General features: G+C 44.2%; 1 protein-coding gene across 2 annotated transcripts in view; it reads left to right on the top strand.

Annotated features, from left to right (window-relative positions):
- Positions 1-13,844, top strand: part of Sgk1 (serum/glucocorticoid regulated kinase 1) — a 118,785-nt gene that overhangs the window by 87,032 nt on the left and 17,909 nt on the right. For both annotated transcript variants that reach the window (XM_052169761.1, XM_052169760.1), the window contains exon 3: positions 601-676. In XM_052169761.1, coding sequence (XP_052025721.1) covers positions 601-676 — 76 coding nt within the window. The remainder of the gene's footprint in view (positions 1-600; positions 677-13,844) is intronic.

Here is a 13,844-nt window from a genome sequence, read left to right as displayed (position 1 = left end):
TCATTTTATTTTTGTTTACAAATTATTATTGTTAAAGATAGCATCTCCCTGTGTACACCTGGCTAGCCTGGAACTCACTATGTAGACCAAGCTGCCCTCAGACTCACAGAGATCCTCCTACTTCTGCCTCCTAAATGCTTCTGTTAAAAGCATGTGTCACCATGCCCAGCTAGAAGAATTTTCTTTTGAAGTTCTCTTCATTACTATACATTTTCACAGTCAGTACTTACTAAAGTCACAGTTTCAGTTACAAACAGATCTAAAACAGCTTTTACGTCATCATTGTGTCATCAGTTGTGTGGTCTGTGCATTGACAGAGGAGAGAGTGAGAATTATCCCCCAATTGCTTATCTTGCTATTAGCCTGTCAGCTACCCTATCCTGGGGTGAGCAACAGTCCCAGATTGTGGAAGATTAAAGGGTTTCCCACATATGGGACTTCAGAGCTACAGTCAGCAGAGTCCCCAACACCCCAGCTATGGCCCAGGACGCTGTTTGCACAAGCCTTACTTCTGGACAGTCCACACTAGAACAAGAGGCCCGGAAGCAGTGACACGATGACTCGATTCTCACAACCCTTGTTTCCCTTTATGTTTTCAAGGTGAAAGGTCCGTGTAATCACGCCAACATCCTGAGCAAGCCGGACCCGAGAGCCTTCTGGACTAGTGATGATTCAGGTATGATCAGATCCACGCACTCAGCTCCTAAGCCGCGCCGGGCACACACGTATTGTTTGCTTGCATGCTTGTGCCTAGCCTAACAAATAATTACAATTCACTATTAACTTTATTCCCATAAACATCCCTTTATTACATTTCTCTACTTCGGTCTCTGAGGTATATGCACTGTCTGTATTTGCAATCTATATATGCAAACTGTATTCCAGAGCTGGGGAACTGAAGAGTGGCTGTATTTTCTAGAGTGATTGGGAAGAACAGTGGAATAACATAGGCAAATACATTAGCTCGAATGTTTTAGTGGACATGATGGTTCATGTTTCTACTCACAGTACTTGGGAGGCTGAGTCAAGAGGATCAAGGCCAAGAGGTTAAGGCCAGCCTGGGCTATGTAGAAAGGAAAAGGTTCTGTATTCAAAGAACCTAAAAGCCTAAAATAAATCATATATTCAAGTCCTCAGAGGAGAGCAGACAGTGACTGTGCTGTCAATGGTTTGAAGCTTTCCGAGTAAGAAGAAGACAACTGTGTGAGTTCAGAGGAGCACTGCTCTGAGGTGAGGGAGCACTGCTGTGCGAAGATGTGAGGAATACTGCTCTGTGTGATGAGAGAGGTACTACTGTGTGAGATGAGAGGAGCACTCCTCTGTGAGATGAGAGAAGCATTCCTCTGTGAGATGAGAGGAGCACTGCTCTGTGAGATGAGGGAGCACTGCTCTGTGAGATGAGGGAGCACTGCTCTGTGAGATGAAAGGAGCACTGCTCTGTGAGTGGGAGGAGCACTGCTCTATGTGATGAAGGGAGCTCTGCTCTGTGAGATGTGAGGAGCACCACTCTATGAGATGAGATACTATGCTTCAACTTATACAAGACCAGCCAGGCAGTGGTGGCGCACGCCTGTAATCCCAGCACTCTGGGAGGCAGAGGCAGGCGGATTTCTGAGTTCAAGGCCAGCCTCGTCTACAGAGTGAGTTCCAGGAGAGCCATGGCTATACAGAGAAACCCTGTCTCCAAAAAACCAAAACCAGAAAACAAAAACAAAAACAAAACAACAACAACAAAAAAAACTTATACAAGACCAGCAGAAGACAGCACTCACAGGTAGGACACTTACCTAACATGTACAATCTCCTATGTTTGATCCCCAGCAGCACAAAAATAAGTAAGTAAATAAATAAATAAATAAATAAATAAATAAAAGCTAAGCAAAGCAAAAGAGTCCTTGTATTTGGACTGGGATTGGAGTTCTGTGGTAGAGGGCCTTAACTAGCATGTATCAGGCCTAGGTTCAAGGTGTAGGATGAAAAAAATTCTGTCAGAGGGCAAAGTGTGTTCTAGAAGGGAGAAGGATTTCTTTCTATGAGCTGTCATGCCAAATAGCATGAGGTAGACACTAGAAATAGGGGAGCTGGTCTGAGGCAGAGAGGAGCCGAAACAGAGACAGTGAGACCGGCTCGCACTTTCTCTAATTAAGTAGGGCCTAATGACACAGGAAAGCGGCGCGGAGCCTTAATGTTTATGTTATGCCTCACACGTTTATGAAGTGTGTTCACGAAATTTAATTCAGTGTACGCAGCAGGCCTGTGAAACAGGAGGGGCCATCTAACCCCGGGAGACTGGAAAGGAGGTGACAGGCTAGAACATCTGATACCATCCAAAGCCCAAGTCCAGAGCAGCGGAAGTCTGGGAGCAGGGCAGAGTCCAGCACCAGCTGCTACCCCATCCATGTGGGGAGAGACAGCTCTCCTGTGAGGAGCAGTGGGGACTGACTGTGGCTTTCGTCTTTTCTTCATAAAGGGGGAGGGGGCTACCCCAAAAGCTGTCATCTGTACTGGGCTATGTTCTAGCTGGGCTGCCTTGTCTGGCCTCAGTGGCTTCACAGAGACTTGAAGTGCTTGTGTGTGTGTGTGTGTGGGGGGGGGGTGCCCAGCCGCTCAGAGGAGAAGGGGTAGGGTGGGGTGGGAGAGAAGGATTAGGGGAGGGAGTAGGCAGGAGGGGAGCAGTGAGCAGGCTGTAAAGTGAATAAGTAAAAAATCAAATTAAATTAAATTGAAAGACCAGAGTCAGAGAGTATATTACTAACAGAAGTCAGGGACTTGGGAGTGTGTGTGTGTGTGTGTGTGTGTGTGTGTGTGTGTGTGTGTAAAACATTCTATTTTCTTTGAAAGACAAAGTTTATCTATCATTTTATCTATCATCCTTTTTTTTTCCTGTTTTGTATTATGTGTGTCTTAGGACGAGAGAGCGTGACAGTGAGTGCCTGGCCTGTCTTACTGCCCTTTAGTCCATTAGCAAGGCAACACCGCAATTAACAAGCCGTCTGCGCACTAAGACTGCTAAGGTCCACACCATGTATGATGAAGACACAAAGCAGAAGGCAGCCTTAGTAGGAGCGATGTGAAGAGAATGCGGGTGGAGGGTGGGGAGTTGGTGGGGGGAGGGACTCATCTGGGACAGGAGCGGAGACCTTGGGCACTGGTAGGCTGCAGAGGAATTACAACGTAGAACACTGAATGCAGAACATGTCTGAGGCAGGAGGATTGTGAGTGGAAGGCCGGCCTGGGGTCTACAGGGTGAATCTCTGTCTCAAAAATGAAATGCTGAGATAAAAATAGAAGTCTGTCGTGTCTGCTCACTTTGGAAATGTCTGTGTGATTGGAGAGCTATAGCAAACAGGGTCCCTCTTGTAACACCTCCTCCTCCCTGACATAGACACTCATGCAATTACTGAGACAGGAGCATTAAAATCTTCATGTATAATAGTGGACTTGTCCTATGGATGCTTAATTTTATCAGTTTTTGTCACACAAACTCTGTGTGTGTATGTGTGTGTGAGTGTGTGTGTGTGTGTGTGTGTGTATGTGTGTGTGTGTGAGTGTGTGTGTGTGTGTGTGTGTGTGTGTGTGTGAATGAAAGGTATGTATGTGTCTTCCCACCTCAGATATCTACATAAGAAGTGGATCCAACCACTTCAAACGAAGCAAAAAAAGAAAATATTTCACTGGTACGCCCTTCATTTCTAGGTTGCAGTTCATTCCAGATGTAGCCAAGTGGACAACCTTGAACAGCCATCCCAAATACAATAAGCCTAAATAGACTACAGAGTCTCTGGCTTGTTTGTTACCCAGACAGGGTTTCTCTGTGTAGCCCTGACTGTTCTGGAACTTGCTGTGTAAAACAGGTTGCTGCCAGCTCAAGAGATATGCCTGTTTCGGCCTCCCAAGTGCTGGGAATAAAGGTGTGTGTCACCACCGCATCCAAATATTATCTTATTAAGCATAAGGAATGTGTGAGGATCAGTTTACCTTGAAGTCTGGTAGAAACCTTTTCATACCTAGCCTTCTTTGCGAGAGGAAGACTGGTTGCCGTACGCAGCAGCTGGAGAAACACTAAACATACTGTGTAGTCTCAGTTTCCGTTTAGGATTTATAAGTGTTTTATACCTCATATGGAGTGTAAGGAAAGAGGGTCATGTGTTGAGGGTCACGTAGGTAATCCCAGCTGGCAGGGCGGTCAGTCACTACAAGTTTGAGGGCATTCTGACCTCATGGTAAGGCCAAATCATCTCAGGAAGAAATAAGGGGGAAGATAGAAAGGGAGAGAGAGGAGTAAAATAATGACTTGAATCAGGAATCAGCCCACTTTCAAGTCCACCTTCTTCTCTGGGGCTGGAGTCCCTCACACCTACCCAGCATTCACTCAAACAGGCAGCTGGGCGGTGGTGGCACACGCCTTTAATCCCAACACTTGGGAGGCAGAGGCAGGTGGATTTCTGAGTTCAAGGCCAGCCTGGTCTATAGAGTTCCAGGACAGCCGTGGCTATACTGAGAAACCCTGTCTCGAAAAAAATCAAAAAAAAAAAAAAAATCAAAAGGCTACACATTTTCAAACTCCTTTCTGCTGTCACGTAAGACTGAAACTTGCGTCCACCGTTTGCTTTTTTGTACATACTGGTTTTAAGTTGCTGGCCCTGCAGTGGGCCGGAATATACTATAACTTAGGATTTCAACACAGAATGAAGTCTCCTTCCAAGTTCATAGTGTGATTTCCCCAACCCCTTTTATTAGCAACGTGGATAGTGTTCTCTGGCTGAGAAGCCAGGAGATGGATGCTATGCCAATGAAAGATCAAACCATAGACCCATCTTGAGGACCAATCTTTTATCTGTGCACTTGTTTGCTGGGAAAGAGAATGGTTCCCTGAAGCGCTTCCTGGATTTCTTCTAGGCTGCTTATCACAAGTTACGTTAACCTTTTTGTTTGTTAAAACCTCTAGATTTAGTTGTGAGTGCTCATTTGTTTGCTGTTTGTGACAGAGTCTTGCTGCGTCATCCAGGCTAGGTTTGAACTCCCAGCAATTCTCCTGCCTTGGTTTCCCAATCTCTGGGATTATAGACAGAAACTTCTGTGCACAGCTAGATTATTTTGAAGGGAAAATTTAAGAGCCATAGTCAAAACTGAGGGTAATTTCTCCCCCCCCCCCTCGCAAGGAGACAAGTCAATGTTCTATTATGTTTCAGAATGGTGTGTGTGTGGTTTGTGTGTGTTTATATGTGTGATGGTACGTGTGTGTCTGTGTTGGTGTGTGCTTGTTGTAGAATAAATGTGACATGAAAGTGGAAGAGGGGCACCCAGGTGAGAAGGAACACATTGGGAGGGGAGCCAGGGTGATGGGAGGGGGGACGTAGAGGAGAGACATAACCGCAGTAGCGATGAGTGAGAAAAACCGGAAAAAAAATACACTTGCTAATTGAATAATAAAGTTCCTAAAAAAAAAAAAAAAGAGTGAATTGAGTTACTTTGTATAGATGGATAAAAAGTCACACATTATTAAATGAGATAAATTAATTATCTTAGTGGCAGATGTAGGCTGCCTTCCTATAAGTTGTTAGCTAGGGAGGACCTTGCAGAGCCCAAAGGAACACAGGCAACTGTCCTGGTTGCTATTTGCTGACCAGAACTAGATGGTAATACTCCATTGATGAAAGCACTTCATGCCTTGGTCACAGGACAGAGAAAGTCCAAGCTGGAACTGAACTGGAACTTTCCCCCTTGCTGACTAGCCGTCAGAATTCCAGAAGGTGCTATGCAGGCTGCCCTGCCTGGGGAGAATTCTCAGTCAGTCTCACTCAGCTGTGGACCCCTCCCTTGTTCAAGGTGAGCCTACTGTGCACTGTGTCAGGTTTGTTATGGGGGTAACCGACTGCTCTCTGATTGGACTCGGTGCTGGGTCCATTAGAAGAAATTGATGTCTGGTATTGTAAGCTTATCTGAAAGCCTGTGGCTTGTGAGGTCATTTGGCCTAGTGAGGAAGCTTCTATAGTTTCTAAGTAGACATGATGTGCCCACCAAATTGCCTTCTCTATAACTGTGTCTGTGGCCATAGAATGCTGCTGCTATTGGCCCTGGTCAGAGGCGTTCCATTTTGCAGTGATCAGCGGTGACTGGTCAGAGTACTTGTATAAGTAAATGGCTATAGAAGGACCAGCGGCAATGGGACGCCTCCAACACGCCCTTCACAGTGCAGGGGACACCGAGGATGATGGGGCTCAAAGAATGGAAAATCTAGAGAAAGGTGTGGGGTGGGTGGGCTGCAGTGTGGAATAGCAGCTCACAAGCATCCTATAGCTTCTGGAGCTCACAGCAGGTGTGACTTCCTGCATGAACCCCACACACTGGGACCTGTCAACACCCTGTCACCGGAGGTGGAGCACCTCAGCCGCGCAATCAGTTCTCTTATCAACTCTGATTCAGACTGCTTTCTTTGTAGAAGTTGAAATTTGACCACAGATGGCCTCAATATGACAATAGCCGCTGATAGTCTTGATTGATTAACTTAATGAGTCACTCAGAGAAAGTTTTTTTATGCTGGCAAATGAAAGGCTCCTTGTAAACTCAGTTCCCCCTTTGCCAAGTACAACAAAGCAACGTCAAGAAAAGAGAGGGGAGGAAAAATGGGCGGGTGTCTTAAGTTAGAATCACCAAGTCCTTAGCATCTCCCACTTCCCTTTAAAATAATACCCAGGGTGTTCAGTTCCTGAAAGTCCTTTGCATATGGCACAGGCACAATTAAACATGTGACAGACAAATGAATTTGATTAGGTCTCACCAAAACTTAAAGAGGAGGAGTGTGTTTCATTTAGAAGGTTTAATGAAAAAAATCCATCGGAAGGACAGAGCTGTGTTCCACTACTCATATGTTGCCTCCCAAAATGGACATCCATCTTTGTGTGTGTGCACATGCATTTGTGGGGTGTGTGTGTGTGTGTGTGTGTGTGGTGTGTGTGTGTGGTATGTGTGTATGTATGTGTGTGTGTGTGTGTGTGTGTGTGTGGTGTGTGTGTGTGTGTGTGTGTGTGTGTGTGTGGTGTGTGTGTGTGTTTAAGACAAGGTCCTACTATAATCCAAGGTCTCAAACTGACCCAAAGTCATGGCAATCTCTAGCTTCAGTCTTCCAAGTACTGGCATTACAGGCATGAGCTAGCATGTTCAGATAACGCTGCACACTTGGAAGCTGCTAGCCACAGGCACTCTCTGTCTCCTGAAGCATGTCTCTTCCGGTGGCCCGGAGTAGCAGGAAGTAGCCAAGTTGAGTTCTGTACTGCCTGTTGTGGTTCATGTGGTGAACTTGAGATTAAGACCTCCTGACTCTGCCACAGAATCTAGACTTCCGCCTCAGTGGCTTCCTGCCACGATCTACCCCCTGGGTGATTTCATTTCTTCCACCAGCAAGAATGGAACCGTAATAACAGACCGTGAGCATCCAAGGAGGGAATACAGCAGAGTTAATGGTGTAACATGGGCAGTGTATGTTTTTGGAGGAAGAATTGTGCTTTTGTAGGACAATTCACACATTTACATTTGTAGTGAGCAAAAGAATCCCACGTTTTGTTTTAGTTCTACCTTCAGTATTTTGTGCCTTACTGGACCTTTAGTATTTTGTTTTTTCCCTGAAATGTAAAGTCTCATCATTTATTGGACCTCATTATCTAGGGCCCCAGACACAAGATTGACAGGCCCTCTGGAGAAGCACACAGGCTTGCTAGATCACATGCACACGCTCTGGGCCCAAAGTCCTGCAGCTGGAGATAACACCAGGTGTTGCCTGTTCATTTAGATAAAATAGCTCACTTAATTTTTTGTTTTGGCTTTTAATCTTTAAGCAGTTAAACAAGTAATTGATAAGGTTGTAAACTCAGATTTTACTTTCTTCTTTGGACTGAAACAGCCTCTTCCACATTATTCTTTGCCTGTGCCGTCCCATATTCTTCCGTGTACTCTTGGCTACCACAACCAGAAAGACAGGAACACATTTTTCTTACAGTCTTAGAATCCTTAAAAGAGACTGTTGGCTTCTATGCTAGATGTGGTGGTTACGTACATGTCTTCCTAACGCTAGGAAGGTAAAGGCAGCACAATCAGAATTCAGAACCATTTTAACCTATAGAGTGTGGCTTTGAGACCAGCCTGTGCTGTGTGAGATTCTATCTCAAAAAAAAAAAAAAAAAAAAAAAAAAAAAAAAAAAAAGGTGGGAAAACCAAACCAGTGGAATTCTAAAGCCAGGATTTGGAATGCAGGAAAGAACTTTGCTCCGTGTCTCGGCGTGCACAGTTCTAGACTGAGGATGTACCCAATGTACAGTGAATGTCCTTTCAGAGGCCTCTGAGAGTCAAGCTCATGTAACATTCGAGTTGTTTGGCATTAAAGTCCGTCAAATCCCAGCCTCATGACTACCCCACTGCCAAATGCATGTGTGACTACAGATCCAATTTAGCTTGTCACCGAGGAGCCCCCTCATGTCCGCTCGGGTTGAGTAGATTAAGGGTTCAGCCTTCTGTGGCTTTACAGATGGATCAAGGTCTCTTCTGCCTTTTCGGGGCTCAGAAGTTTATCTTCCTCTTTCTCCGGTCTAAATGTACTTGTTACTTCTGCTATTTGACTGGGGGATGAATTAACAGTATTCTACAATGGCTGTTTTTTTTTTTTTTTCTGGTTCCCCAAATTCGCTGAAAAATGTTTTTACACAGTATGGGTACTGTTCTACTTACAGCGAGGGGTTATGCTAATAAACACACAGTAATCTGAAACATACTGTCAGGGAAACAACTAGCACGCACAACCTACCATACATTATAATTTGGTTTACTGGCTCTACCAATGTTCAGAACATTTATGTTAGCCTACAGTAGACTATCATGAGGAACAATCTGTCTATACATTACTGGCCAGGAAAACGTGACATTTTTTTTAAATGTAATTTCTATTGAAGATATATCAATCTATTACTATAGTGTCAAAATACTCCAATTGTGACCTGTGCTCACATGACGACTCAGTGGGTAAAAGGTACCTGCCATCAACCAGAGTCCCAGCCCCAGGACCCAGATGATGGAAGGAGAAAATGGAGTTCAAGTTGTCTTCAGAGCTCTAAATTCACACTGTGACATACACACAGACACACACACACACAATGTAACAAAAGAAGTAATATGTAAACAAAACCACAATCACATATCAGTGACTATCCTCTTGTGCCTATTTTATTCAAATAATTCATGTCACACCTAAGAGCTTTGATTTTCAAAGTCTTTGTCTGTCTGTCTGCCAGTCTTTTTGAAACAGTTTGGCTATATAGCTGGCCAAGAATTTGCCTGGCCTGAAAGTCATTGTGTAGACCAGGCTGACCTTGAACTTGTGAAGCTCTTCCTGTCTAGCCTTTATCTCTGCCTCTTCCTGTGCCTCTGCTTCTGCCTCCTGTGTGCCAGGGGGACAGACACTTGGTTTTCATAGTTTTTCTTACTGCTAAAATTTTATCAGGACATTTTGTATGATAACTATTCTTGGTTATCTACTTGACTACATCTGGAAATGGAGGGCACATCTGTGAGGAATGTTTGTCTAATTTGAAGTAGGAAGGTCTACTTTTAATCCATATCTTGAGGCAGGAAGGCACACCTTTTATCCAGACACTCTGACTCGTGGATACAACTCCTGGATTTTTGGACTTCCCGTTCACAGCCAACCTTCCTTGTATTATCCGGACTACAGCCTGTAAGTCATTTTAATAAATCTCCTTTCTGTACCTATAGATTCTTTCTAAAAGTTCTGTTACTCTAGAGTAGTGGTTCTCAACCTTCCTAATGCTCTGACCCTAACAGTTCCTCAAGTTGTAGTGACTCAACACCATAAATTTTTTTTCTGCTTTACAACTGTTATGAATCATAATATAAATATCTGATATCCAGGATATTAAAGGATCCCAAAGGAGTGGAAACTTCCAGAGAAACCTGAATAATACATGTTGTCATTTTAAAGATGTAAAATAAATAGATCGAAGGCAATCCACGCTTTAGGAAAGTTATCTTTCTCATATTCCAACAAATTTCCCTCATTTTGTTATCTTATGTTAAACTGCATCAAGAATATCTGGCATTGTTAGTTGCAGCTAAGGTGTAAGTGTTCTGGTGTGCTGAGATACAGTTCAGCCAGTGGTGACGACTGTATCCTGCATCCACAAAGCCCTGGGCTCCATTCCCAGAACCACATAAGCTAGCAGCACTTGGGAGGTAGAGACACGGGTCAGAAGCTCAAGGATACCCTAAGCTACACCACAGTTAGTTTTTTTGGTTTGGTTTGGTTTGGTTTTTCAAGACAGGGTTTCTCTGTGTAGCCCTAGCTGTCCTGGAACTCTGTAGACCAGGCTGGCCTTGAACTCAGAAATCTGTCTGCCTCTGCCTCCAACTGCTGGGACTAAAGGTGTGTGCCACCACCTCCCCGGCTACACCACAGTTAGTTAACCTGCATAGAAAAATGACTGAGGCCAGCCTATGATCTTATTTTTAAGGTCTAATATGTTTGATTAATACGCCGAAATATCAAACCTCCGGTAGCTTTCTTTATTCTTACAAAGGACATTTTATAATGTCTAATACAAATTGTTGAGAGGGCAAGTGTCAGCAAGTTAAATTTGCGTTTTCTCAAGCAAAGGACTCTTTTCTACCCCATCCCCACCCCCAAGATATATGTTCTTTGTGTAGCCACTGCTGTCCCTGAACTCTGATCTCTAGACTGGGCTGGCCTTAAACTCAGATTCACCCTCACCACGTCAAGCATAAGACTGTAAATTTATGCCAGGCTCTAGAATCAAAGGAGACTCAGGACCAGAAAAGGGGGGGGGGGGAAGCCTATAAACTCAGTGTGTGGGAGGTAAAGGAAAAGAAGGTCATAGGTTCAAGGCCACCCTGTGCTCTATAGTGGAACCAGGTCTCAAAGAAACAAAATGACCAACTTTAGAAAAGAGTCTGATTGCTCCTTGCTCCGTGCTGGTGGTGCCTTTAATCCCAGCTTTTTGGAGGCAGAGTTAGTTCAAGGTCAGCCTTATCTACAGAGCAAGTTCCAGGGCAGTCAGGACTACACGGAGGAAGCCTGTCTCAAAGGACAGCACGATTTTAGGCAAAAGGAACATTTTAGTAAAAAGTATTTTAACACAAAGCACGTGTACCACATGCAAACGAATATATTTGTACCAACGTATGCACACATTACAAACATGAATATACAAGGAAATATGAGAACAGATTTGATTAAGCAAACGTAGTTTTTTGAGTTTTGTTCTTTTGTTGGTTTTGGTTTTTTGTTTATTTGTTTTTTCAAGACAGGGTTTCTCTGTGTAGCCCTAGCTGTCCTGGAACTCACTCTGTAGACCAGGCTGGCCTGGAACTCAGAAATCTGCCTGCCTCTGCCTCCCAATTGAGTTTTTTTCTTAATAACAGGACTACGTTTTGTTAGATAAAATACAAGAAATTATGTATTCCAGGCTGGCTTAACATTTTCTTTGTAGCTGTGGATAACTGAACTAACTCTGGCTCCTTCTGCTCTCCCCTCCAAAGTGTTGGGACTACAAGCATGCGATGAGGCATGTGGCAAAATATATTTTGAACACTTAAAAACTATGTTGTAACTTTAAAACTGTGCATAGTAGAAATAGCTGGTATCCAGTAGATAGCTATCCCAGGAACGAAAATGGTTCACTGAAGGGCAGGTGAGGACCGGTCTTCTTTTCCAGTTTGTTTGTTTACAGGGTCTCTGTACCTCTGGCTGTCCTGGAACTCACTCTGTAAACCAGGATGGCCTTGAACTCAGATCCACCTGCTCCGGGCTTCCAAGTACTGGAATTAAAGGCATGCGCCACCGTACCCAGCTGTGGATTTAGCTTCTTAATGGAATGGGTGGAGAGAAAAGGAAAGTTGTAAACGAAGGAAATTAGGAATGAGGATGGATTAGATTTTTAGGCTGAGAGTTCATCCTGAAACAAAGCAAAATGGTCCTGATTAAAACTCTGGTTATTATGGTGTACCCTGACAGAAAAGAAAGACTTAGGAGACGTACAAAGAGACTTAGGAGAAGGCAGTCACAGGTGGCCTGGGGGGCATAGAGTGGCATCCTTGAGCTAAGATGTGGCTCTCTAATTTTATCTTCTCAGAAATGCATGGCCATCAGCTCTTTCTGAGTGATTAGAGTTTTGTTTTGTTAGAGGAGAATTACACCGTAGTAACTAGGTTGTACTGCCCTCATGGGCATTAAATGGCATAAGTTGGCTTCTCAAACTGTTCCCCCGCCTGCGTTCACCCGTGTTTCCCATCATCCTTTGTGGTTTGAGAAATGGCTGTTAAACTGTGAGGACAGTTGAGCGAGTACTTGACTCACCCTAATGATGAGTCCTAATGCTGGACAGAACCGGAATATCAGATTTCCTGGAAACCCTGCTCGCTCTCCTTAGCTGCTTCAGTGACGTCAAAGCCGTGGCATTAGTTCAAACGTGCACACAGGTGTTTGGGGAAAGGACAATTCAAACTGAGAAGTAACCTTGCCAGTAAACCTAGGCTGTAGATTGCTCTCATGTCAGAGTGTATGCTGATGTATTTTGAGTATGTTTAAGGTATGGGAAACCCAGCGGAGGTGTTCATAGGGTGTTAAATAGCTTTGTGTTTCATTTCATCTCATTTCTGTTGAAATAAGATCTCATTGGCAATCCTGTGCAGTCCTGAAACTCCAGACACTTATGCTTACCTTCTACTCTGAGTACCATTACAGACCTACACAACCTACACACACACACACACACACACCTAGTATTTTCAACTTGTTTTTAAGCATGAGCTGGGTTTACTAGGCTGTGTTTTCTCATTTAAAACGAGGCTTTTAGCATTAGAAGCACCCAGATCTGCTTTCTGACTCTGTCATTTCTATATCATATCACACGGTGATATCTTTTGAAGCCAAAGGTAAGAACAACTAACAGTTTTTCACAGTCACAGGAACTGGGTTAGAATTGCATAAAGAATGTTATGTATGAATAGGTTTTCTCCACTGAAGAATAAGCCAACTCAAACAAAGTTAAAAGTTAAAGGGGGCAGATTTATTTGGGGGGGGGGGCTGCTCTCTGGAGGATTCACTGCTTCCAAGGAATGGGGCAAGGGAAAGTGCCAATCTGCATGCCAAGATAGAGAGATAGATATAGAAAGTTGTAGATATGGATAGATATATCTAGCAAAATGTCTGGATTATAAAGGGAGGAGCCTCTGGGGAGGGGAGGCCCAGCCCCTGGGCTGGAAAGTTCAGGGTAGAGGGTGGGCTGTGCCAGCCACACCTTAGAACAGGTAGGGATTGAGGGATGCCCGGAGAACTTAAAGTCAGGGTCTATTGTGATAAATAGGAATCTCAGCTGCTTGTCCTGGGTCTGAAACCCAACTTGCTTAAGGTCTGGCACATTCTAAAAGCCATTCAACAAATGCTAGCTATTATAATGGAAAATCAGACAAGAAGTGTCTAAAGAGATGGCTCAGTGGCTAAGAGCGCCGGATGCTCTTCCAGAGGATGTGGGTTTGGGTCTTAGCGCCCTCATGGCGGCTCACAGCCATCGGTAACTCCAGTTCCGGGAGTTTGACACCTGGTTTCCTTGGGCACCAAGCACATACATGGTTCACATGTGGAACACCCACACACTAAAAATAAATCTTAAAAATGAGAAAATTTCCACAAGACCTTTACAAATGACTAGAATTATAATTAACAACAGCCTTGTGAGAACAGACTATTAATTCTACAATGACCGACTCTGCTGCCCTTCACCTGGGCAAAGCCAAGGGGCTTGGGTGAGGGAAAACCGGAG

This window comes from Apodemus sylvaticus, chromosome 23, assembly GCF_947179515.1.
Source record: "Apodemus sylvaticus chromosome 23, mApoSyl1.1, whole genome shotgun sequence".
Taxonomy (NCBI): domain Eukaryota; kingdom Metazoa; phylum Chordata; class Mammalia; order Rodentia; family Muridae; genus Apodemus; species Apodemus sylvaticus.
The sequence above is the reverse complement of the archived record's forward strand: the minus strand, read 5'-3'. Positions and strand labels throughout refer to the sequence as shown.